Source organism: Amblyraja radiata, chromosome 17, assembly GCF_010909765.2.
Source record: "Amblyraja radiata isolate CabotCenter1 chromosome 17, sAmbRad1.1.pri, whole genome shotgun sequence".
NCBI classification, from domain to species: domain Eukaryota; kingdom Metazoa; phylum Chordata; class Chondrichthyes; order Rajiformes; family Rajidae; genus Amblyraja; species Amblyraja radiata.
In genome coordinates this window covers 19,071,555-19,096,255 of record NC_045972.1, presented here as the reverse complement: position 1 = coordinate 19,096,255, position 24,701 = coordinate 19,071,555, and the positions used below count along the sequence as shown (strand labels likewise).

General features: G+C 45.1%; 1 protein-coding gene and 1 long non-coding RNA gene across 2 annotated transcripts in view; one reads left to right on the top strand and one right to left on the bottom strand.

Moving 5' to 3' along the window:
• The window catches only part of dusp22 (dual specificity phosphatase 22), an 83,496-nt gene that overhangs the window by 35,210 nt on the left and 23,585 nt on the right, over window positions 1-24,701 (top strand). The window contains exon 5 of the mRNA XM_033035819.1: window positions 5,960-6,009. Coding sequence (XP_032891710.1) covers window positions 5,960-6,009 — 50 coding nt within the window. The remainder of the gene's footprint in view (window positions 1-5,959; window positions 6,010-24,701) is intronic.
• Window positions 698-20,671, bottom strand: LOC116982552. The gene is made up of 3 exons (XR_004414490.1): window positions 20,659-20,671; window positions 8,637-8,638; window positions 698-848 (listed from the first exon to the last, which is right to left on the bottom strand). It is a non-coding gene; the product is annotated as an uncharacterized LOC116982552 (long non-coding RNA).

The window sequence follows — 24,701 nt, the reverse complement described above, 5'->3', positions numbered from 1 at the left end:
GTTGCGATAGTACATCTCAACTACCTCCTCCCAGCACCCTTTTTTTGTGAAAAAGCTACCCCTCAGGTTCTAATCAAATCTGTTATGCCTCACTTTAAACCTATGTCCTGTGGTTCTCGATTCCCCTACTCTGGGCAAGAGAGTTTGTACGCCTACCTGATCTATTCCTCTTATAATTTTGAACACCTCTATAAGATCACCCCTCATCCTCCTGGGCTTCAAGGAACAGAGTGCTATCCTGCTCAACCTCTCACTGTAGATCAGGCCCTCGAGTTCTGGCCACATCCTCGTAAATCTTCTCAGCACCCTTTCCAGCTTTACAGCATCTTTCCTGTAACACGGTGCCCAGAACTGAACACAATATTCTAAATACAGCCTCACCAACGTCTTATACTGTATAACTGCAACTTGATCTCCCAACTTCTATACTCAATACTCTGATTGATGTGAGGGCCAATGTGCCAAAAGCCTTTTTGACCATCCTATCTACCTGTGATTCCACTTTCGACGAACTTTGTACCCGCACTCCTAGATCCCTCTGCTCTACAACACTCCCCAGAGCCCTACAGTGTAGGTCCTGCCCAATGTAGTCTTTCCAAAATGTCACATTTCTCTATTAAATTCCATCAACTATTCATCAGCCCAACCGATCAAAATCCTGCTGCAATTTTTGACAACTATTTACGTTACCACCTACTTTTGTGTCATCTGCAGACTTGCTAATCATGCCATGTACATTGTAGTCCAAATAATTGATATAGATGACGAACACCAATGGGGCCCAGCACCGAACCCTGAGGCACACCACTAGTCACAGGCCTCCAGTCCGAAAAGCAACCTTCCACCATCTTCTCCAAAGTAGGTATACTTTAAGGAGATGCTGCAGAGGAGCAGTAAAATGGAGACATACCTCAGATGGTGGAATCATGAGCAAAACGCCTCTCTCATTTTCCCAGTTCTACCCTCTGTTGCATTTTACTGCACCACCGCGAAAACGTCTCAGACTCTTCTGGACTGCACTTTGTCTCCCAGCTCTCAATGTGTAAACATGTAGTGTGACCATTAAAGCTCTTCAGTGTCCCATTGTATACGTAAGCTTCCAATGCCCCTTGTGCATATGCATCATCTGTACACCACTGTACATGTAAATGCACAGCTTCCTATTCTACATGCATTTCCTTAATATTCTATTGTACTTGCAGATCGTCAGTGGCTCAATGTATACGAATGCCTTCATTGCCTTACTTTATGCACACACTGTAATTGTCCCTCTGTAGATGTACACCTCTAGTGTCTTAAGCAATTCTATAAAAGGATCAGAGGATGATAAGTGAGCTGCCATTTGTACAGGGCAATTGGAAGAAAGACATTAATTCAACAGGTAATGGTGATTTTTATCTGCTGGTATTATGAGAAAGCACCCTGAGAGATTTAAACACTGTTATTCGATGCAAAAAAATCCACAACACGAGATTGATACTTCAATACTTCACAAGGGGAGTCCAAAATGAGGGATTTACACTCCAATATTCCCACTAGAGGGTATCCACACCATGTCTTATAATTCAATATTCCTTACAGTCCGTTTACTCCGAGAGATTCATATTCCAATATCTCACACGTTGAGATCGAGTTCTAGGAGCAGAATTAAGCCATTCGGCCCATCAAGTTTACTCCGCATTCAATCATGGCTGATCTATCTTTCACCCTCAACCCAATTCTCTTGCCTTCTCCCCATAACCCCTGAAACCTGTACCAATCAAGTCTTAACAATCTCTGCCTTAAAAATATCAATTGACTTGACCTCCGCAGCCATCTGCGGCAATGAATTCCGCAGATTCACCACCCTCTGATTCAAGAAATTCCTCCTCATCTCATTTCTAAAGGTATTCTGAGTGTGCCCTTTAGTCCCAGACTGTCCCACTTGCAGAAACATCCTCTCCGTGTTGACTGTATCCAGACATTTCATTATTCGGTAAGTTTCAATGAGGTCTCCCCTCATCCTTCTGAACTTATGAGTTCATATTGATGGATTTATGCCATAATTTCTGATTAACAAAGGACCACATCTTGACAAAATCAAATGTTAGGTAAAAAATAAATGTAGATGCTGGGAATCTAAAATAAAAGCAGAAATACTCTGCAGTTCATGGTGTGTCTGTGGAAAGAGATGAAGGGTGGGCTTTTCTAGTTGAATACTCTTCATCAGAATAGATGAAGTTCTGACAACGAGTCTTTATCCTGAAACATCCGATCTGTTTCTCTTCCTGACGGCCTGACCTACTGAGTATTTCTAGTGTTTTCAGTTTTTATTTGCTCTTGTGAAAAAATGTGGTCAGCAAACTGAAATAAATGATAGGTATTGCGAGGGGCATTGAGTGGCACCCTATTCATCATCAACATAGGCATGTTTTACTAATGCAGGCAACCTGTCACCAACTGGAGGTGTGGCTGCACAGTGGCACAGCGGTAGAGCTGTTACCTCACAGCACCAGAGACCCGGGTTCAATCCTGACCTTGGGCCTTGTCTTTGTGGAGTTTGTGCATTCTCCCTGTGACTGCGTGGACTTTCTCCGGGTGCTCCGGTTTCCTTCCGCACTCCATAGGCGTGCACGTTTGTAGGCTAATTGGCTTCTGTAAATTAACCCCAGTGTATGGGATGCGAAAGTGGGATAAATAGTGTTTGGGTTTTTGATGGTCGGCAAGTACTTGGTGGGCTGAAGGGCCTGTTTCTATGCTGTATCTCTAAACTGAAGCTGGCAACTTGTCTCCAACACAGTCGACCCATTGCCAACCCAGGTGATCTATCACCAACTCAAGCAAGCTGTTGCCAACACAGGTGTCCTATCACCAATACAGGTGACCTGTTGTCAATTAGGAGATACAAGTATATCCAGTGGCCTAAATCACAATGGATGCATCTTTCTGTGACATGGAAGGAGCAGCCACTCTCTTTTTTCTGATTTCAAGAATGTTCTCCGAACATGACCTTCTTTGGCAACTGGTGCATGATCCAAACTAGCCTAAGGAGCGAAGCTACACTACACGGTACTCTTCCAGGTTCACTGGAGGACGGCAGCTGATACACGGCTCCAGAAGCCAGGACAAGCCAAGCTGGAGAGCGTTGTGCAAGAGTGCTGTGGGCTTTCGTGATTGTGCACTCTGTGACTGAGCGCTGTTCACTGGCATTGACCTGAAGTCATGTCTCGCAACTGCCAAAGTGCGAATAACGACTGCAGAACGAGAGAAACAAATGACTTTTATTTTCCTAAGGCACTTCTCACTTCCTCTCAGTCTGTCCTGATGTGCTTTACAGTCACTTTTCAATCTACTTTTCCATAGCTTGTTCCCTGCAATGCTGTGCATCTTAAAACCTCAATGCTATGCTTGCATGTTACTCCTCTGTTCACTGCCATGCTACAGATTGCTCGGATATTCCACAAGGAGAAGCATTACTGGATATCATTCCTGCCACTTTTTTACTCAGGAGACTACTCTCTAGCAGAGTGACGTCAACCTTGATGCAGCCAGGACTCGAGGGCCTGAGCTGTAGGGAGTGGTTGAGCAGGCTAGGACTACATTCCTTGGAGCACAGGAGGATGGGGAGTGATCACAGAGAGGTGTACAAAATTATGAGAGGAGTAGATCAAATAAACACACAGAGTCTCTTGCCCAAAGAAGGGGAATTGAGAACTAGATAACATAGGTTTAAGGTGAGGGGGGGGAAAGATTTAATAGGAACCTGAGGGGTAACTTTTCTACACAAAGGGTGGTGGGTGTATGGAGTGAGCTGCCGTAGGAGGTAGGTGAGGCAGGTACTATCGCAACATTTAAGAAACATGTTGAAAGGCACATGGATAGGACGGGTTTAGAGGGATATGGGCTAAATGCAGGCTGGTGGGACTAGTGTAGATGGGACACGTTGGTCAGTGTGGGCAAGTTGGGCCAAAGGGCCTGTTTCCAAGCTGTATGACTCTATGACACAATGACCCACAATGGTGCAGCCAGTAGAAATGGTGGCTCACAACTCCAGTTACATGATTTTGATGCTGAGCTCTGGTGCTGCCTTCGTGGAGTATGCCTGTTCTCGGGAGTGACACAGTGGCCTAGTGGTAGCCCTGCTGCCTTACAATGCCAGAGACCCGGGTTCAAACCTGAATACGGATGCTGTCTGTATGGAGTTTGGACGTTCTCCCTGTGTCCGCGTGGGTTTTCTCCGAGTGCTCCGATTTTCTCCCACATGCCAAATACGTACATGTTTGTAGGATAGCGCTAGTGTACAGGATGATCTCTGGCTGGTGTGGACTCGGTGGTGGATTGGAGGGCCTGCTTTCGAACTGTGTCTCTAAAATTTTAAGTCTAAAGTTCTCCCTATGACTACAGTATGTAGGTTTCATCCAGGTGCTCTAGTTTCCTCCCACAATATGTGGGTCACTGGGTTAATGGGCTGCTGTAAATTGCTCTTGTGTGTGAGTGAGAGAGTGGTACAATGTTAGGGAGGGGATGTTGATACGAATGTGGGGAAACCGAATGCGGTTAGGATAGGTATATTTAAAATAAATGGGGTGCATGTGATGGCTGAATGGTCTGTTTCATTGAATCATTGATATTAGATACAACATGGAAAAGGCCCTTCGGTCCTTGAAACCCACACAGTCACAGGGAGAACATTCAAACCCCACATAGACAGCACCCGAGGTCAGGATTGAACCCGGGTTTCTGGCACAGTGTGGCAGCAGCTTTATTAGCTGCACCACTGTCACTGTGACAATTCTTGTGTGCAGTATCTATCTATGGCTCGGAAGAGAGTTCTGTGATTTAGACCAAGCAATGATGTAGGAATGGCAATGTATTTCCAGATCAGGGAGGTGTGTGTCACAGGGGGGATCTGGTACATTGGGTTGTCCCCATGCTGCCCTTATTATTCTTAGTGGTGGTGGTTGGGACTTTGAGAGATGGTGTTAGAATAGCCTACGTTAGTAACAGTTGGTGCATTTTGCAGATGGTACATTTTGCGATGACAGTGTGTCAGAGTGAATATAGTCTCAGGGGGACGGATGGGATACTAATCAATCAGGCAACCTTGTCGAGATGGTTGAGGATTCTTAGCTTATAGGAGCTGCATTTATTTAGGTCAATAACCTTTTCAAAATGCTCCTGACATACCGAAGCAAGATACAAAATGCTGGAGTAACTCAGCGGGTCAGGCAGCATGTCTGGAGAAAAGGTCTTCAGACTGAAGAAGACTTCAGTCTGAAGAAGGGCCTCGAAGTGAAATGTCACCCATTCCTTCTCTTCAGAGACGCTGAGTTACTCCAGCTTTTTGTACCTATCTTCGGTGAAAAATGCTTCGGGACATCTGGAAGGGAGTTATTTACAATAAGACACTCACCTTTTAGCTTGGTCATACAGTATTTCCACAGTATTTATGTACCGGTTGAGTTAGATTTCTGGTCAGTACTAACCTTCAGGATGTCGATAATGTTGGATGTAGTATTTTCATGTTTTGACATGATACATGTACAGGAAATTCTGCAAATGATGGAGTCCCACTCAGCTCATGGACTGATTGCAGATGTGTTTGTTGCATACTCGGATGGTTTCAAACACAGGTTTGGTGGGGCACGTTTACAACGTAGGAAGTGATAGCTACCACAATGCTAAAAGAGCATTCGGCAAGGAAGACAAATTGAACCTACTGGGGAACACACTGACTGGGTCCATTGCTGGCATATAATTGCTATCAATGTAATCAATGGGAAATAAACCTCTGGAGGATATAAATGGGTCGAGGAGTGTCCGTTATCGGAAATAGGTAGACAACGTTTGGGGTTGACCATTCTTCAGACTATCTAATATTGGGTTAAGCAATGAATCCCCTCCTATACGTTTGGAAGACAGACAAAGAGGTTGGGATAATTAATTCTCCACTATTAATGTGTTTCTTTTCCTTTGGCAGGACATGAAATATCTTTGTATCCCTGCATCTGATTCTTCAAACCAGAATCTGTAAGTATTGACGATCTCCAATGCCAACGGTTAATGGGTTAAAACCTTTACTGAGGACCCATTTTGTTCTTTCATTGGAAAAAATAATTGGTAGGAATGTTCATCTTGCTGCAATTTTGGGAAATATTTTGTCTCTCCCCTTCAGGTACATGGATAGGAAAGGTTTAGAGGGATATGGGCCAAATGTGGGCAGGTGCGAATAGTGTAGATGGGGCACCTTGGTCAACATTGGCAAGCTGGGCCGAGGGGCCTGTTTCTGTGCTTATGTTTCTATGACTCTATAAGTTCATGTTCATAAGTCAGAGGAGCAGAATTAGGCCAATTGGCCCATCAGGTCTACCCTGCCATTCAACCGTGGCTAATCTATCTTTCCCCACTCAACCCCATTCTCCTTCCTTCTCCCTGTAACTTTTGTCACCCTTACTAATCAAGAAGCTGTCAATCTCCGCTATTAAAATACACAATGACTTGACCTCCACAACCGTCTGTGGCAATGAATTCCACAGATTCATCATCCTCTGGGTAAAGAAAGTCCTCCTCATCTCCTTTCTGAAGGTGCATCCTTTTATTCTGAGGCTGTGCCCTCTGATCCTAGACTTCCCTACTAGTGGAAACATCCTCTCCACATTCACTCTATCCAGGTTTTTCACTATTGTGTAAGTTTCAATGACATTCCCCCTCGTCATTCTAAACTCCAACGAGTACAGGCCCAGTTATCTATGAACACTCTATGAACAGCTTTAGGTTCTGGTTTCATTTCTGAAGAGAATGAGCGTTATATTGGTTTTGAATGTCCGATACTTAGAGTTTCTGTTGTGTGAGGGCGTTTTGGAGTCATATTCCCCAGAGAGGTGAGTGATTCAGGGTTTTACCAGGCATCTGCTGGTGATCATCTCAGCCATCATGGTTTCTGCACCTCTTAACCTATGCCTTCCTTGTTCCTGAAATGGTTTAGATACAGCCCTCCACTAAACTCTCCCACATTCCATGCCCCTACTGTTCCTGAAATCAATCATCTTCAAACACAGGAAGCCTGATAAAAGAACAGAAAACACAGGAGATACACAGCAGAAAAAAAAAAGTCTCCAACGTAATTTCACACGATTTAAACCCTCATGCCGTGAAGGCAATAGTCAGCGTCTCGTGATTGTAGTTTATCCATATGGACAAAATTATGAAGGCAAGGTCCCTATAGCAGGCTACCTCCACCTCCACACAGAGTTGATAAGGAGTTGGGTTAACCCAAGAACCAGTGTTAGGAGAAGCCAACTATATATTTCCAAAGTAAAAAACAGAACATTTTGGAAACACTCAGCAGGTCAGGTGGTACCTGTGGAAAATGTTAGTGTTTCAGATCAACGCCTTGCTTCCGAACCAGAAAAGAGAAAAAACAATTATTATTTTTTTCGCCTTTCCCAGTTCTGAGGAAGGACCTTGGACCCGAAATATTTGCACCGTTTCTCTTCCCGCAGATGCGGCCTGACTTGCTAACTGTTTCCAGCAATTTTTTTATTTTTTCATTTCAGATTTCCAGCAGTTTCTTAGATATTTATCATTATTTATAAGCTTTGTGAATGAAATGTCACTTACACCAATCTTAGACACCAAACTGGATTAGCAATGGAAGTTCCTTGTCAGCCTACCCTGTCCAGAAATGCCACCGCTATTAATAAAGATTATGTTGACCACGGGTAAACCTTACCATTTACGCAAAACCCTCAACTGTGTTACATTTTTAAAGCATTTTTTATAACTTCAAAAAATAGATTATTGATTCCCATAGCCTAGCTGAGTAACTGTGGTCATACATTATGGAAACAGGCCCTTCGGCCCTACTTGCCCATGCCAACCAAGATGCCCCATCTCGCTACACCCACCTTCCTGCGTTTGGCCCATATCACTCTAAAGTTTGCCTTGTCTTGGAACTTGTATGTCCCTGAGGCTGCATAATCTGACGGCGTTAGGGAGGCACAGTGGCGCAGCGGTAGAGCGGTTGTCTTACAGCGCCAGAGACCTGGCTTCGATCCTGACTATGGGTGCTATCTGTATGGAGTTTGCACGTTCTGCCTGTGACTGCATGAGTTTTCATCGGGTGCTCTGGTTTCCACCTGCACTTCATAAATGTACAGGTTTGTAGGTTAATTGGCTTTGGTAAAATTGTAAATTGTCCTTAGTGTGTAGGATAGCGGTAGTGTACAGGGTGAATGCTGGCCAGTGGGGACTCGGTGGGCCGAAGGGCCTGTTTCCACACTGCATCTCTGAAGTCTAAAGCCTCATGATTTATTAGTTCTTCAAGTAATCCCAGTTATTTTCCTAACTACTTAATTATAGGATGCGATACGATAGAAGTTTATTTATCCCAGGAGGGAAATTGATCTGCCAATAGCCATAATTAAAGTGACAATGTTATTAAGCGAGTTTGCTTGCTCGACATAGGAACTGTTAGCAAACATGTCTATTTTAGCTAAAAAGCCTGTTTTAACCCTTGCATTTAATTTAGTTTAGTTTAGTTCAGAGATAGAATACAGAAACAGGCCCTTCGTCCCACGGAGTCCATGCCGACCAGTGACCCCCGCAACTCACACTATCCTACACACACTAGGGACAATTAACCTACAAACCTGTACTACTTTGGAGGGAATCAGACCACCCTGAGAAAGCCCACGCAGGACATGGGGAGACTGTCCAAACCCCATAGAGACAGCCCCCGTAGTCAGGATCAAACCTGGGTCTCTGTCGCTGTAAGACAGCAACTCTACTGCTGCGCCACTGTGCGGTCCCCACGTTATGATTTGTAGAGGTCCATCTATCTGCTTGTATACTTTGGGGACAGCATCTAAAGCAGAAATTTAAATAAGTAAAAATTATCAACACAAAAACCAAAACTAGCCCAGTATAATGAATCTTATTCACAGCAGATTAGCACCATTCTCTCTGATGGGGAACCCCCATTGTGTTCTCACTGAGAAAAGGAGGATTTTCTTGCCTTTGCCCATTGGAAATTATGAAATATTTTCATTCGTGAAGGGGAGCATTTGGGATGGAAACTATTTCCCCTTGACTACCCCCCACCCAGCATGTGCTCTACTTACAGAGGGTATTTACGAGCTACCAAAAGAAAATCATTATGACGTTCCTCTTCACTAGTCATGTGTGCTCAGATGTTGAAAATATCAAGATGGTTTTGAAAGACCATTCCCCACAGTAATTTTAATTGGTATCGGTATCGGTGTCGGTTTATTATTGTCACACGTACTGAGATACAGCAAAAAGTTTTTATTTTACGAACTAGCCAACCAGATAATACTGTTCCTGAATGCAATTAAGCCATACATGAATACGACGGTTGGAGCTAAGAGAAAATACCAGGGTGCAGAGTATAGTTTTGCAGCTTTGTTGCACTGCAGTTACTAGGAAAAAGTCCAGTCTGCAATTAGGTGGATAGGTAGAAAAGAATGAAGAACATAGTTCGCAAGGTAGCAGAGTGGTGCGGTTATAGAATTAGACGTAGCAGTACTGCGCCAGAGATCTGGGTTCAATCTTACTTACAGGTACTGTCTATATGGAGTTTGCACGTTCTCTGTGTAACTACATGGGTTTTCTCTGGGTGTTCCGGTTCCCTCCCACATTCTAAAGACGTGCAGGTTTGTAGGTTAATTGACTTCTGTAAAATTTCCCCTAGTGTGTAGGATGCAAAACTGGGATAACGTGGAACTAGTGTACGGGTGATCATTGGTCAGCGAGGAGTCGCTGGGTCGAACGGCCAGTTTCCACATTGTATTTATAAACTAAACTAAACATATACTGTAACAGTACACCGTCGGAGCAGGCCCTTCAGCCCACAATGTCTGTGCCATAGATGATGCCAAGATCAATTTCTATCTGTCTGCACATTATCCACATCCCTCCAAGCGGCACAGTGGTGTAGTGGTAGAGTTGCTGCCTTACAGCGCCAGAGACCCGGGTTCGATCCTGATGACGGGTGCTGTCTGTACGGAGTTTGTACATTCTCCCATGTAGGTTTTCCCTGGGGGCTCCGGTTTCCTCCCACGCTCCAAGATTCCATGCCACAGAGGGCAGTGAAGGCCAAGTCACTGGATGGATTTAAGAGAGAGTTAGATAGAGCTCTAGGGGCTAGTGGAGTCAAGGGATATGGGGAGAAGGCAGGCACAGGTTATTGATAGGGGACGATCAGTCATGATCACAATGAATGGCGGTGCTGGCTCGAAGGGCCGAATGGCCTCCTCCTGCACCTATTTTCTATGTTTCTATGTAGAGGTTTTTTAGCTTCGGTAAGAATTGTAAATTGTCCCTAGTGTATAGAATAATTTTGGTGGAAGGGGATGTTGGTGGCGTAGACTTGGTGGACCAAAGGGCTTGTTTCCGCACTGTATCTCTAAACTAAATTAAACTAGACATTCTCTGAACATCAATGTACCTATCTAAAAGGTAGAAAATGGACCCAGAGGTAATGGATCCAGAGGGTCTGAAGAAGGGTCTTGACCCGAAACGTTGCCTATTTCCTTCGCTCCATAGATGCTGCCTCACCCGCTGAGTTTCTCCAGCATTTTTGTCTACCTTCGATTTTCCTGCATCTGCAGTTCCTTCTTAAACAGAGGTAATGAATGGTTGGTTGCATCATAAATAACAAAGGTAAGGTGGATTAATATCCAGCTTTATCTTCAATCAGTGTGTCAGTACCTCTCTGGGATTTAGAATGAAGTCCATGCTTACTCTTGGAGATGCGGTCCAAGTGACAGTACTTACTTGGAGTGACAATACTCACTCTCATTGTTTGAGTTGAGAACTTGGAGAAGGATCCACAGATTCAATATATAAATAAAAATGTTATTGCCAATACTTCACTATGATTTTGTATCTTCTGAATCTTTGTGATGATCCTTGGCACTGCTTCAGAGGAGTGAAAAGGAAGTACATTCTCTTGTGGCCACATCACTAACCAGCATCACTGAAACAGATCATTTGGTTGCGATGCACAAACTTGCTCTCGTGTTTCATTCGTGACTCCACTTCAAACTCATTGGAGTAACTGTGAGGTGCTTTGCAATTTCCCAATGGGTTCCAGGCAAATGCAAGATGCTTTCTTAATTAGTTCAATTTAGTTAAGCTACTGCATGGAAACAAGCTCTTCGGCCCACCAAGTCCACACTGACCATCGATCACCCGTCCATTCTAGTTCTGTGTTATCCCAATTTTTCATCCACTCCTCATACACGAGGGGCAATTTTCACAGGGGCCAATTAGAGATACAGAAACAGGTACCTCAGCTCATTGAACCCATGCTGACCATTGATCACCCATTTACACTCGTTCTGTTATCCCATCTTCCCCACATATGTGGGTTTATTTACAGAGGCCAATTAATTCACAAACCTGCTTGCCTTTGCGATGTGGGAATGAAACCGGAGTATCTGGAGGCAGTGGCGGACCTACATTTTTGGGGCCCTGAAGCTTGAACTGTTATGGGGGCCCTTTCACAACCAGCAACGAGGTCTGAGTAACCACTGTTATCTTCTTCAACATGGTTGTTCCATGACAGGCTGGCTACGCCCCCTTGAAGCTCCAGCATTTAAAATAAATTGAAAGTGATTCTCAAGCTTTCTGCTGGTAGTTTACATAACAGAAGATTAGATTTGTTTACAACACATAAGCAGTAAAATAACCCCCAAAAGATATATATTTCATGAAATAGACAAAAGTCATTTCTATGATCATCCACAATCAGTACCCCATTCCTGCCTTTTCCCCATATCACTTGACTCTGCTATCTTTAACTCTATCTATCCCTGGAAAACCTCCAGAGATTTGGCGTCCACTGCCAATCCACTCTTGAAGATAGCGGAGTCAGGGGATATGGGGGGAAGGCAGGAACGGGGTACTGATTGTTGATGGCCAGCCATGATCACATTGAATGGCGGTGCTTGCTTGAAGGGCCGAATGGCCTACTCCTGCACCTATTGTCTGTTGTCTATTCACAACTCTCTGTGTGAAAACGTATTTCCTCATCTCCGTTCTAAGTGGCCTACCTCTTATTCTTAAACTGTGGCCCCTGGTTCTGGATTCTCCCAGCATTGGGAACATTTCCTGCCTCTATTGTGTCCAAACCCTTAATAATCTTATATGTTTCCCTAAATGGCCTCATACAGCTAAAAAATCTTTACAAAAAATGTTACCTGAAATGTCTCTTTGCCTAGCACTGAGATGAGAAAAAATGTTTTCACCCAGAGTTGTGAATTTGTGGAATTCTCTGCCACAGAAGGCAGTGGGCTCGTCTTTCAGCAGCACCTCGGTCTCCCTTCCTGAGCTCACACACCCACTTCTCCTCACCTCACCTACACTCACTTCCCGTCACCTACACACCTACACCTCGACTAATCCCCTCGCCTCACTAAACCTCTCGCCTCGACGATACCTCACTACCAAACTTCTCCTCACACCTAAACCTCACCTTGACTATGCCTCGCCTCAACTAAACTGTACCTCACTAAATCTCGTCGAGCCCGAGCCCTGCCCTGCCCTCCCGCTCCCACGGCGGCAGCAGCCCCTCCCCATGGGAGGAGCTGTGGGATTAAATCGAAAGTATATGCTTCTGGGGCCTCTCCGTGATGGGGGCCCTGAGGCTTCATTAGTTTCACAGTAGATCCCCCCCCCCTGCCTGGAGGAAACCCACGCAGTCGCAGAGAAAATGTACAACACCCGACAACCCGCACGGACAGAACTCAAGGTCAGATCGAACCCGGTCTCTGACGCCGTGAGGCAGCAGCTCTCCCAGCTTCACCTTGGTCCCACCTTGAAGCACTTATATCAATTGTGGCTCCCTCAGGGACAAGGCCATTTTGCCTCTGGCTAAGCTGTGACTGAACTGTAACTTGTAACATTGAATAAAGGCAAGTTTTTGTGCCACTGCCGCTGGGATAAACACAATCTATCCGTCTCATATTTCAACTGAGCAATTAACCCTGCCTAAAGGGCCTGTCCCACTGTATGAGGTCATTCAAGAGTTCTTCCGCGTTTCCCCTGATTCGAACTCGGAGAATTACAGTAATAGCCGCTCGTAGGTACTCGGGGCTCTCGTGGACATTTTTCAACGGTGAAAAAACTTCACGAGCTTACCGCGTTTTCTGAGTACCTGCCGTTAGCATTACAAGCCGCTAAGAGACGTCCCGAGCTCCGACGTAGCCACTACGTGCATTCTACGTACTTACCACGAGTTTGATTTTTTTTTTAAACTCGGTAGAGCTCTTGGGTAAACTCGTATAGTGGGACAGGGCCTTAAATTGCCACTTGGAGAAGACAGTTCAAATGAGTTCTGGGTGGCAGTGTTGTGTAGCGGCAGAGCTGCTGCCTTACAGCGTCAGGGACCCGGGTTCAATCCTGACTATGGGCGCCATCTGTGTGGAATTTGCACGTTCTCCCTGTGACCGCGTGGGTTTCTTTCGGGTGGTCCAGTTTCCTCACACATTCCAAAGACATGCAGGTTTGTAGGTTAATTGGCTTTTGTAAATTGCTCCAGTGCGTAGGATGCAAAAGTGGGATGACATAGAACAAGCATATGGGTGATCGATGGTCAGCGTGGATCTCGGTGGGCCACAGGGCCTGTTTCTGCGCTGTATCTCTAAACTAAACTAAACTAATTCCTAACTTCAGACCTGCAAAGCTTGTTTGTTATTTTTAGACCATGCCAATCAATGAAAGTATTTTTTTTCACCTCACCTTACTACCTCAAATGCCTCAACTGAATAATCCACCTCCACGTTAAATTACAGTGCACATACCCACAACTTGTGTAAACTTTGCTTCCAATTTAACTCTTGGAATTCAGGTAATATTATGGGTTAATCTGGTCTGTATTTCATCTAAAGCCAGCACTTTGTTAATTTGTGATCTCCTAAACCAATCCTTCAGGCATTTGCCTCCTTGGTCCTTCACTGGGCTTAAAGCCATACTGAAGCAATAAGTACTTTCCTGAAGTGACTTCATCAGTTGTTTTTGCTTGATAGTAAAATTTAAGCTGCAACCGAGTCTTCACTTTCCACCAAAAACGACACAAAGTGCTGGAGTAGCTCAGCGGGTCACTTAGCATCTCTGGAGAACATGGACGAATTGGGTTGGTACCCTTCTTCTGATTCCCTTTCTATGGGATGGTTTGTGCTCAGTCTCCCTCTCCCCTGTCTCTCAGTCTGAAGAAGGGTCTCGACCTGAAACGTCACCTATTACTTTTCTCCAGAGATGCTGCCTGACCCGTTGAGTTACTCCAGCATTTTGTGTCTACCTTCGGTGTAGACCAGCATCTGCAGTTCCTTCCAACACATAATTGCACTGGTGACAATTTTGAATAATAACAGTATATTCCCAGAGTACGGACATTGATGGAGATGTGATTAAGTAAAACTTGTCTTACGCAAGAGGATCTTTGCAGTGAGGGGCTTATTTTGGCTGCACCCTTACAAGCCAGCTTGAGCATAAACCCAGAAAAGACTTTCAACCACTTTTGTTGAATGTTCTAAGCATTCAATGGACAAAAGAAACATACAATTTGGAATTAGATTGTTGAATATGGTTATAGAGAACTAATGCCTGTTTACAAGAAATGATGTTCTAGTCAGTGCAAGACTTTGTTCATTTTTGCAATCAGTATGTCTAGAGGAATTACCACAGGAAGGAAGACCCGTGCTGCTTTTACAGAAGTAACACTTTTCTGCAGACGTGTGTGGTATTTTTTTGTTGGATTTCACAATCGTCATAAGTGTGAACATCTATCCGAGTCCGTGCAGGCTTGCACAATCCGTTCGGTACAAAGGCTGCAATCAAGGGTCCTGAGGTTAACTGTAGAATTAGACCCCTATGCACCTTAAAACAAAGAGCTGATGGATCGTTTGCACCTGTGGGCTCGTTCTAGTGAAGGGGCCTCAATGCTGTGCACCTCATTGCAATACGGCAAGCTGTCAATGGGGTGACTTTTGTTTCTGCATTAGTCCATGGGTCATTGAATGCATGTGCACCTTGTACCTTATTCTGATGACTTCTGCTAAATTCCCCAAAATGCTGACACCACAGCTATGACAGGTTTGCAAACAGTAAGGTTAATAACCTGAACGTGCAGGAAGGAACTGCAGTTGCTGGTTTACACCGAAGATGGACACAAAATGCTGGAGTAACTCAGCGGGTCAGGCAGCATCTCTGGAGAAAAGGAATAGTTGACGTTTCGGCTCTGAAGAAGGGTCTAGACCCGAAACGTCACCTATTCTTTTTGTCAGATGGTGTTTCCTTGCACGTCACCATTTCCACTGAGTGGGAAGTGTGATTGCATTCTGCCCATCTGCTGATAATAATAATAATAATGGATGGGATTTATATAGCGCCTTTCTAATACTCAAGGCGCTTTACATCGCATTATTCATTCACTCCTCAGTCACACTCGGTGGTGGTAAGCTACTTCTGTAGCCACAGCTGCCCTGGGGCAGACTGACGGAAGCGTGGCTGCCAATCTGCGCCTACGGCCCCTCCGACCACCACCAATCACTCACACACATTCACACACAGGCAAAGGTGGGTGAAGTGTCTTGCCCAAGGACACAACGACAGTATGCACTCCAAGCGGGATTCGAACCGGCTACCTTCCGGTTGCCAGCCGAACACTTAGCCCTGGAACACTGATGTGAAAACCTGACCAGAAATTAGTGAAATAGTACAGCTGAAAGCTGGGTGACTGTAACTGCCTGTCTTTAGACTTCTGAGATACGGCTTGGAAACAGGCCCTTCGGCCCATTGAGTCCGCACCAACCAGCGATCACCAGCGGACTATCCCACATACTAGAGACAATTTACAATTTACAGAAGCCAAACCTGTACGTCTTTGGAATGTGGGAGGAGACCGGAGTACCCGGGGAAAACCCACGCGGTCACAGGGAGAACGTACCAACTCCGTACACACACCACCCGTAGTCCGGATCGAACCCGGGTCTCTGGCGCTGCAAGGCAGCAACTCTACCGCTGTGCCGCCGTGCCGCTCCCTGTGAGCTGGGCAGAGAATAAAAGTAAAGCTGTCCATTGCAGATCTAGGTAAATCAGGTCTTTCCTCTTAGTCTGGAAGATTGAAATGACTGAGGATCGTAGGCCATTCTGTCCTTCAAGCCAGATCTGTCACTCAGTATTACAATAGATTTAGTGACATATTGGGTCGGCACCCTTTTACCTCTCCTCCCTTCTCTCCCCCCCCCCCCCCCCCCCACATAGTCGTCCTGCCAGTTCCACTGGTTGCATCCTAGTATTCCTCTTGTTATCATACCTTCCCTAGCCAACAATGGGCCATTGTGAGCTCCACCCTTCCTGCGGTCATCTGTTGCCGGCCCTGATTTATTTGCGCCTTTTCTCACCTCCAGTATATCGTAACCCTATCCGCATTATATCTGGAACGTTAGCTCTTCGTCTTTCCACAGATGTTGATGGAGCTGTGGAGTTTTTCCAGAATTTTCTGTTTTGCTTTCACCTCTGCATCACCTAGAGCTTTTTAATTTTTAAAACATTTTCCTGCACTTTATCCACCTAACTATGATTGATATCCTTTCCTTCTTGGACTTGAGCATGGGCAGCTCATTGCATTTTCATTCCCATTTCCATTGCAGTTTCAAGCACAGGGCAGGCCAAACAACTCATTTCATTTTCATTAAGGGCTATCAAATCATTTATTGCAAGTACATTGCAGACTCACAATTCAATTGATTCACAGCTTAGAATCACAGTCGTGGCCTCTCCCTCGCGATCTTCTAGAGTGACTGACTCACGTCCAGGCATCTGGGGTTTTATATTGCTGCACCCCTTGGAAGGGGAGTTACCTTCATCATGTCAATTGACAGGCGAGAGGACCAATCAGCTGATCTCAAGATTTTTTAAACACTCATAACTTTTTTTAATCGATCGGAAAAATCCTTGGGGCTGCCTCAGCGGAGGAGGACTGAGAGTAAGATGGCCAAAAATCATAGCAAAATAGGGTAGCTTTTTGTCTAAAATCAATATACAGCGCAGACAGGAAGTGGTCAAGGTGAGACTTTTAGTTTTATAGATAGGTTCATTAATGATCCCAGGGAAAGTGGGGGGGAGAGGGGAGGGGGAGTTGTGGGTGGGGGTGAGTTGTGGGTGGGGTTGTTGTGGGGGGGAAGGGGCGGGAACAGGGGTGTGGGGAGGGGCGTGGGGGCCGGGGGGGTGGGGTAGGGGTGTGGGGGTGGGGGTGGGGGCAGAGGGCTCGGAGAAAATACGGGATTGTGGGGGAGGGGGACAGGAGCCAGCAAAGGGGACCAGAGGGGAAGGGGCTGGAGCTGGTGGTGCGATGGGGACTCACAGTGGGTGCTGTTCGCTGGACGTTCTCCTCCGCCAGGATCAGATTAGCTGCTTTCCGTTTGGCAACATCTCCCGCGCCGGGCCGCTTCCGGTCCCTCTGAAAATTGCGTCCAGTTGGAAACCTCCGCTGCCTCCCTCAGCTTCATTAAAGATGCGAAGGCGGAGGAAGGGGCGGGCTGTCCCGCGGAATGACAGGAAAAAAACAATCCTCGCGGCGTTGACTGGCAGGAGAGGAGATCGACCTGTGCACGCGCGGTTTTTAAAATTTATAAACATCGCTAACTTTTACAATAGACCACCGATCGGAATGAAACTTGGTGCACTCGCTGTGTTGAGGAGTTGTTCCATGAGGGGAGGTTGAATGAGATTTAGTCTTTTCTCACCATCATACACACAGGGCGACACAGTAGTGCAGCATTAGAGTCGCTGCATTTCAGCTCCAGAGGCTTAGGTTCAATCCTGACTACAGATGCTGTCAGTATGAAGTATGCTTTGGTTTCCTTCCAAACTCCAAAGACATACATGTTTTTCGGTTCATTGGCTTCGGTAATATTGTAAATTGCCTCCAGTGTGTTGGATACTGTTAGTAGATGGGATGGTTGCTGGTGGCGCGGACTTGGTGGGCCGAAGGGCCTATCTCCATGCTGTATGTCCAAAATCTAAGGTCTAAAAGTGATCCCATTGAAGCATAAAAAAATCTGATTGAGAGGTTTGATATGGAGAGGCCAAATCTTCAAGCTGGAGAGTCTAGAAATTATGGGCACAGTCCCAGAATAGAGGTCGGCTATTTTAAACTAAGATAAGAAAGCCTAATTTCAGGCTGATAACAGCTGGGAAGAAATTGTCCCTGAATCTGGTAGTGTGCATTTTCGCACTTCTATATCTTTTGCCTGATGGGAGAGGGTAGCAATTTTAGTAGCTCAATGTCGGCTCAATGGAGTGGGCTCAATGACCTACTCCTGTTTCTGGTTCCTAAACTCCTAGAAAATCCATCCTGATTTATCTAAACTTTTCTCTGCACTATTTACTCACAGAATTGGAAAATTGCAGACCAATTCTGCAGTCGCTATTAAAATCAAATCTCATTCAACCACTTTTGTTCTCTCGTGATTGTGGGAATAGAAACGATTAATGGGAGGCATTTACCATAAGGCAGTTTTCCAGGCACACTGAATTGAGTAAGAGTTGGTTAGCCAGAAGCACTTCTCCAAAGTTGAAAAAGTTCTCTTTCCAAGTAATTCTGGTGCCACTTAGTTATTAGAAATGGATGTTTCGTTTATCACTTGCATCATTGATAAGTATTATTGGCAGTGATCCCATTATAAGTAGGATCAATGAAAAAGCAGAACTTGGTTTTTTTTTTGCGGTGAGAATATAGAGTAATTCCCATTCCAGGGTCTTTATCCCAATGTCTGATGGTCTACCATTTCTCTAGAATTACCTGCAATACCAATCCCAGTGAGTCATTAATCATGATAACATGAAACAAACTTAATGAGGCTGAATAAACTGAAAGGAATTAAAGTACAAAGTACAAAGTAAACTTTATTGTCAATTCAAATAATGCAACAAGTAGTTACACAGAGGATTGAAATTGTGTTTCCCCATACTCCAATGTGCAAGTAATATTTATAACACAGACAGACAATATACCAATAAAGATAGACAATGGACATAGACATTATATAAAATATTCACAGTGTGCCAGAGTGTAGTACAATTTTGAGGTATGTTATTAAGGTGCAATAATAAAAGGTGCAATATAGAAAAGTGCAAATAGCATCCTGCAGACATTGAGTTAAAGTTAATTTGACAGTCAGTTGGTCTTTGTTTGTGTAATGTTCATGGAATTTTCTTGAGTGTGTTGAGTAGTCTGATGGCCTGAGGGAAAAAGCTGTTTTTGAATCTGGTGGTTTTGCTCTGCATGCTGCGGTAGCGCTTGCCGGATGGTAGGAGGGTGAACAGTTTGTGTGCTGGGTGGGTGGTGTCTTTGATGATATTGGTTGCTCTCTTGCGACAGCGAGATGGGTATAAGTCCTGGATTGCTGGTTGGGGTGATCTGGTGATCTTCTCCACTGTCCTCACCACTCTCTGTAGGGCCTTCTGGTCAGCAGCAGAGCAACTGCCATACCAGACTGAGAGACTGCTGGTAAGAATACTCTCAATGGCACCCCTGTAAAAAGTGGTGAGGGCAGAAGGGGGGAGGTCGGCTCTCCTCATCCGTCGAAGGAAGTGGAGGCGTTGCTGTGCTTTCTTGACTAGGGAGATGGTGTTGGTGGACCATGTCTGATCATCTGTGATGTGCACTCCCAGTAACTCCCAGACTCCACTGCACTGCCATTGATGGTGAGTGGGGTGTGTGCTGTCTGTTTCTTCCTGAAGTCCACAGTTATTTCTTTTGTTTTATTGACATTGAGTTGAAGGTCATTGATGTCACACCAGTTGATGAGTTGTTGTACCTCCTCTCTGTAGGCTGAGTCGTCATCGTGGCTGATGAGGCCCACCACTGTTGTGTCATCTGCGAACTTGATGATGTGGTTCGAATTGTGTTTGGCACAACAGTCATGTGTCATCAGCGTGAACAACAGAGGGCTCACCACACATCCCTGTGGGACCCCGGTGTTCATGATGGTGGTCTCTGATGAGTTTTTGCCAACTCTTACTGTCTGTGGTCTGTCGGTGAGGAAGTCCAGTAACCAGTTGCATAGTGGGGTGCTGATGCCTATTTCGCCGAGTTTATTCACCAGGTGTTGGGGGATGACTGTGTTGAAGGCGGAGCTGAAGTCGATGAACAGCATCCGCACGTAACTGTTATTGTTTTCCAGATGAGCCAGGCTTAGGTGGAGTGCTGTTGCTATGGCATCATCAGTGGAACGGTTGGGACGGTATGCAAACTGGAATGGGTCAAATGTAGAGGGGAGACTGGATGTTATGTGGGCCTTGACCAACCTTTCAAAGCACTTCATCATGATGGACGTGAGTGCTATGGGCTGGTAGTCGTTCAGTAATGGAAGGAAATGCTATTTTTGTTTACTCTAATTGTATCTTTGGATTGTTTATAATCATAGTCATACAGAGAGGAAACGGGTCCTTCAGCCCCACCTGCCCACTCCATCCACATGCCCCATCTTCACCAGTCCTACCCGCCTGCGCTTGGCCCATATTTCACTAAACCTATCCTATACACATACCTGTCCAAATGTCTCTTAAACTTTATGATAGTAACTGCTTCAACTACCTTCTCTGGCAGCTTCTTCCATAAACCTACCACCCTTTGTGTAAACAAAATACCCCTCAGATTCCTCTTTAATCTCCCCCCCCCCCCCCCCCCCCCCCCCCAACTGGGGCAGGTTTTTTTTATATAAGCGTTCATTGCCTGGACACACTGTCAGAGGTGGTGGTGGAGGTAGAAACAATAGGGGCATTTTAGAGGCTTTTGGATATGGATCTATGAAATCCATTGCCGCAGTCATTGGATTTTCTAAGGCGGTGATTGACAGATTCTTGATTAGTAATGGTGTCATGGGTTATGGGGAGAAGGCAGGAGAATGCCCTCTTCCTCTTCCTCTTCCTCTCCCCCTCTCCCCCTCTCCCCCTCTACCCCTCTCCCGTTTTTGCTGCACCCCTTCCCCTCACCTCTCTTTGCCAGCTTTCTCCCTTCTACTCAATCAGTCTGAAAAAGGGTCGTCTGAACATTTCCCTCCACTGATGCTGCCAGACCTTCTGAGTTCCGCCTTTTATTGTGTATCTTGATTTTAATTTTGATTTTAATCATGTATAGTCCTTCCGCTGACTGCATAGAACACAACAAAAATGCTTTTCACTGTACCTTGGTGCACGTGACAATAAACCAAACTAAACTAAAGCAAACTGTTTGTATTTTGTGCACGATTTCAGCATCTGCAGAGCCTTGTGTCTCCACTTTACCATCTTTGCTGGGTCTGCCTTCTACACTACTCCAGACGTTATGGGAGACTCTTAACTAGCAGCCCATTATCTTGATGGTAGGACCATTTCTGATGGGGTTCAATGCTGGCCTTGCCAGTGTGGTGATACTCTGTGGATGAATTAAAAAGGGAGAGCCAGGTGACCTACCCCTTTGCTATCAAGGAGCGTGTGAAGCAGGTCACAAGAACCTGAGACACAGACACAAGAACCAATTCAAAGACATACAGTTATGTAGGTTAATTGGCTTGGTGGATGTGCAAATTGTCCCCAGTGTGTGCAGGATAGTGTTAATGTGTGCGGGGATCGCTGGTCAGCGGGGATTCACTGTATCTCTAATCTAAACTAAACTAAGCCATCCAGATGTGAGTTGCTCTTTGAACTGGCGCACATTCCCCAGTCAAAGCACACTCTCTTCAACAGCACCATCCCAACAAAGTCATGCCACCTCTCCCACTCGCCTCTCCATCTGAACCAGTGCCAGTTTTCTCTTCCACTTTACTACTGCCCTGAACCCACTGAATATTTCTTATTTCTCATGCACAAAACAAACCGCTGGAGAAAAACTCAGCCGGTCAGGCAGCATCCGTGGTGGGAGTGGAACTGTCAACATTTCAGGTCGAGACCCTTCTTCCGGACTGAAACGTTGACTGTCCATTTCCCTCCACACATGTGGGCTAACCCGCTGAATTCCTTCAGCTCTTTGCTTTGTGTTTCAGTCTACAGCATCTGCTATATTTTGTGACCCCTCTTTATTAATTCCCAGTTTATTTGCTAAATGTTCTATTCCTCTTTTCTGCGGAGTGGGCAGGGTGTACTAAACCATACGTTATGTAATGAGTTATAAATAGCGGTGAAGCAAACACACATAGACGGGTCCGTGCTTGTTCAACACCATTGTGCTGGAGTCATAAATCGGATAGCCAGTTACGATTCAAAGAACACACTGATTTGAATGAAAGCACCCCTGCCATTGGCATCTTAGTCCAGGAATGAATACGGGAGGATTTCACAACAACTATGCAGCTCAGTGATAATAGAAATACTTTAATTTATCTCACACAGTCCACAATCCCCTGATACCGTAATGTGTTTCAGAGATAATCAGCATATTTCAAGTGTGCTAGGAAAACTATGCCAGAAAAACATGGCAAGCAATTCTAGTAAATGACTAGATTAAATGATAACAGATCAAGATATTGCTCCAAATTCCTCTGTCACTTTTAGATCAAATGGATTTTTGACATGAGAGAGAGAGTGAGAGAGAGAGAAAGAGAGAGAGAAAGAGAGAGAGTCCGGCACTCACTGATTCCAATTATACTACCAGCCAAAGACCTTTGTGGGTGGGGATGGTGTGTTAGCGTTACGTCTGTTGCAATTTTCTGTAATGAGGAAACGTCAAATCTTCACAGGCAGCTCAATCTCTGCTCATTATTGAAAGACTCCATCCCAGGCAAAATCCTGGAGAATTTCAGGATTCTCACTCCAAAGCAATCATGACCTTCCAACAGCCACAATTAGCGACCATGCTGTAAACCATATTCCAATTATGGCCTAATTTTTGTTTTATAAAATGTGCTCAGGCCGCCAGATCTTGAAACCTAGAGCAAAAAAAAGGTAAGAGGAACTTAGGGAATGGAGCAGCACAGTGTAATGATTTTAGAATTACAGCATTGGAACAACCTTCAGCCGCTGATTCCATGCTAAAGATTGATCACCCATTCACACACGTTCTATGTCATCCCATTTTCTCATCCACTCCCAACGCACCAGCGGCAATTTACAGAGGCCAATTAACCTATAAACCCGCACGTCTTTTAGGAAGTGGGAGGAAACCCACGCAATCGCAGGGAGAAATTGCAAACTCCACACAGACAGCACCCGAGGTCAGGATCGAACCAGCATCTCTGGTTCTGTGAGGCAGCAGCTTTACTAGATGTGTCACTGTTCCACCATGTGGGGTGAAAGGAATTGTTGATATGGAAACAAGGAAATGCTGGTTTACAAACAAACACACCAGTGATGGAGTAAATCTACCTGTTAGTTGGATCTCTGAAGAATATGGATAGGTGAGGTTTCAGGTCTGGACCCTTCTCTTTAGACTTTAGATTTTAGAGATACAGCAAGGAAACGGGCCCTTCGGTCCACTGAGTCCATGCTGACCAGTGATTACCTGTACACTGGTGTTATCCTACACACTATGAACAATTTACTATTTACGGAAACCAATCAACCTACAAACCTGTATGTCTTTGGTGTGTTGGAAGAAACCAGAGCACCTGGAAAAACTCCATGCGGGTATGTACTTTCACCCTGAGACCACGTGGGATTTCTCCGGGTGCTCCTGTTTCCTCCCACACTCCAAAAACATACATGTTTGTAGATTAATTGGTTTCTGTTAATTGTAAATTGTTCCTAGTGTGTGTAGGATAGTTACTAGTCTACAGGGTGATCACTGGTCGGTGCAGACTCGGTGGGTCAAAGGTCCTGTTTCCACGCTGTATCTCCAAAGTCCAAAGTCAAAGATGACATGTAGATCTCAAGAACATATGGACAGGAAAGGTTTGAGAGATATGGGCCAAACCCAGGCAAGTGGGACTATTGTAGATGGGGCATCTTGGTTGGCATGGGCAAGTTGGGCCGAAAGGCCTGTTTCTGTGCTGTATAATGCTATGATGACCTGAATGACTCCAGAAATAACTTGCCATAGGATGTGAATTCAACTGATGTGAAATCACTTGTCACTGTTCACTAGATTACAAACTAAAAATTTCCATTTCCTACTCTCAAAGTGCCAGATTCATAATCCTTGTTTTATACCACTAAAGCTTCCAATCAATTAATTAGTTTTAGTGTCAATAATTAGTTATTTTAACGTTTTTTATCATGGTTCAACAACAATATTTAAAGGACATTAGGACATATACCTGGATTGGAAAGGTTTAGAAGGGGATGAGCCAAATGCAAGCAAATGGGATAACCTCAGAAGGGACATTTAGTTCAGCATGGATGGGGTGTGCTGAAGGGCCTGTTTCAGCACTGAATGAGTGTATGATTGGGGCTAGGGGTTGTGGGGAGAAGGCAGGAGAATAGGGTTAGGAGGGAACCATGATTGAATGGCAGAATAGACTTGATGGGCTGAATAGCCTAATTCTGCTTCTATCACATGACCTTATGATTCCATCTCAATTCCTATCTTTGTTCCTAAGTTTTCTCCAGTGCCGTCTTCTCTTTGCACTATTACTGACATTGCTGATACCACCCTCTCTGTCTCTGCCAGTGTTTGGTGTTGCCTCCATCACTTCCTACCCCTGCACTTGCACTGTCCTTTGTGCTCCTTCTGCACTGCCCTTGCCTAGTTCTCAGCCGTGGCCCAAATACAACATAGT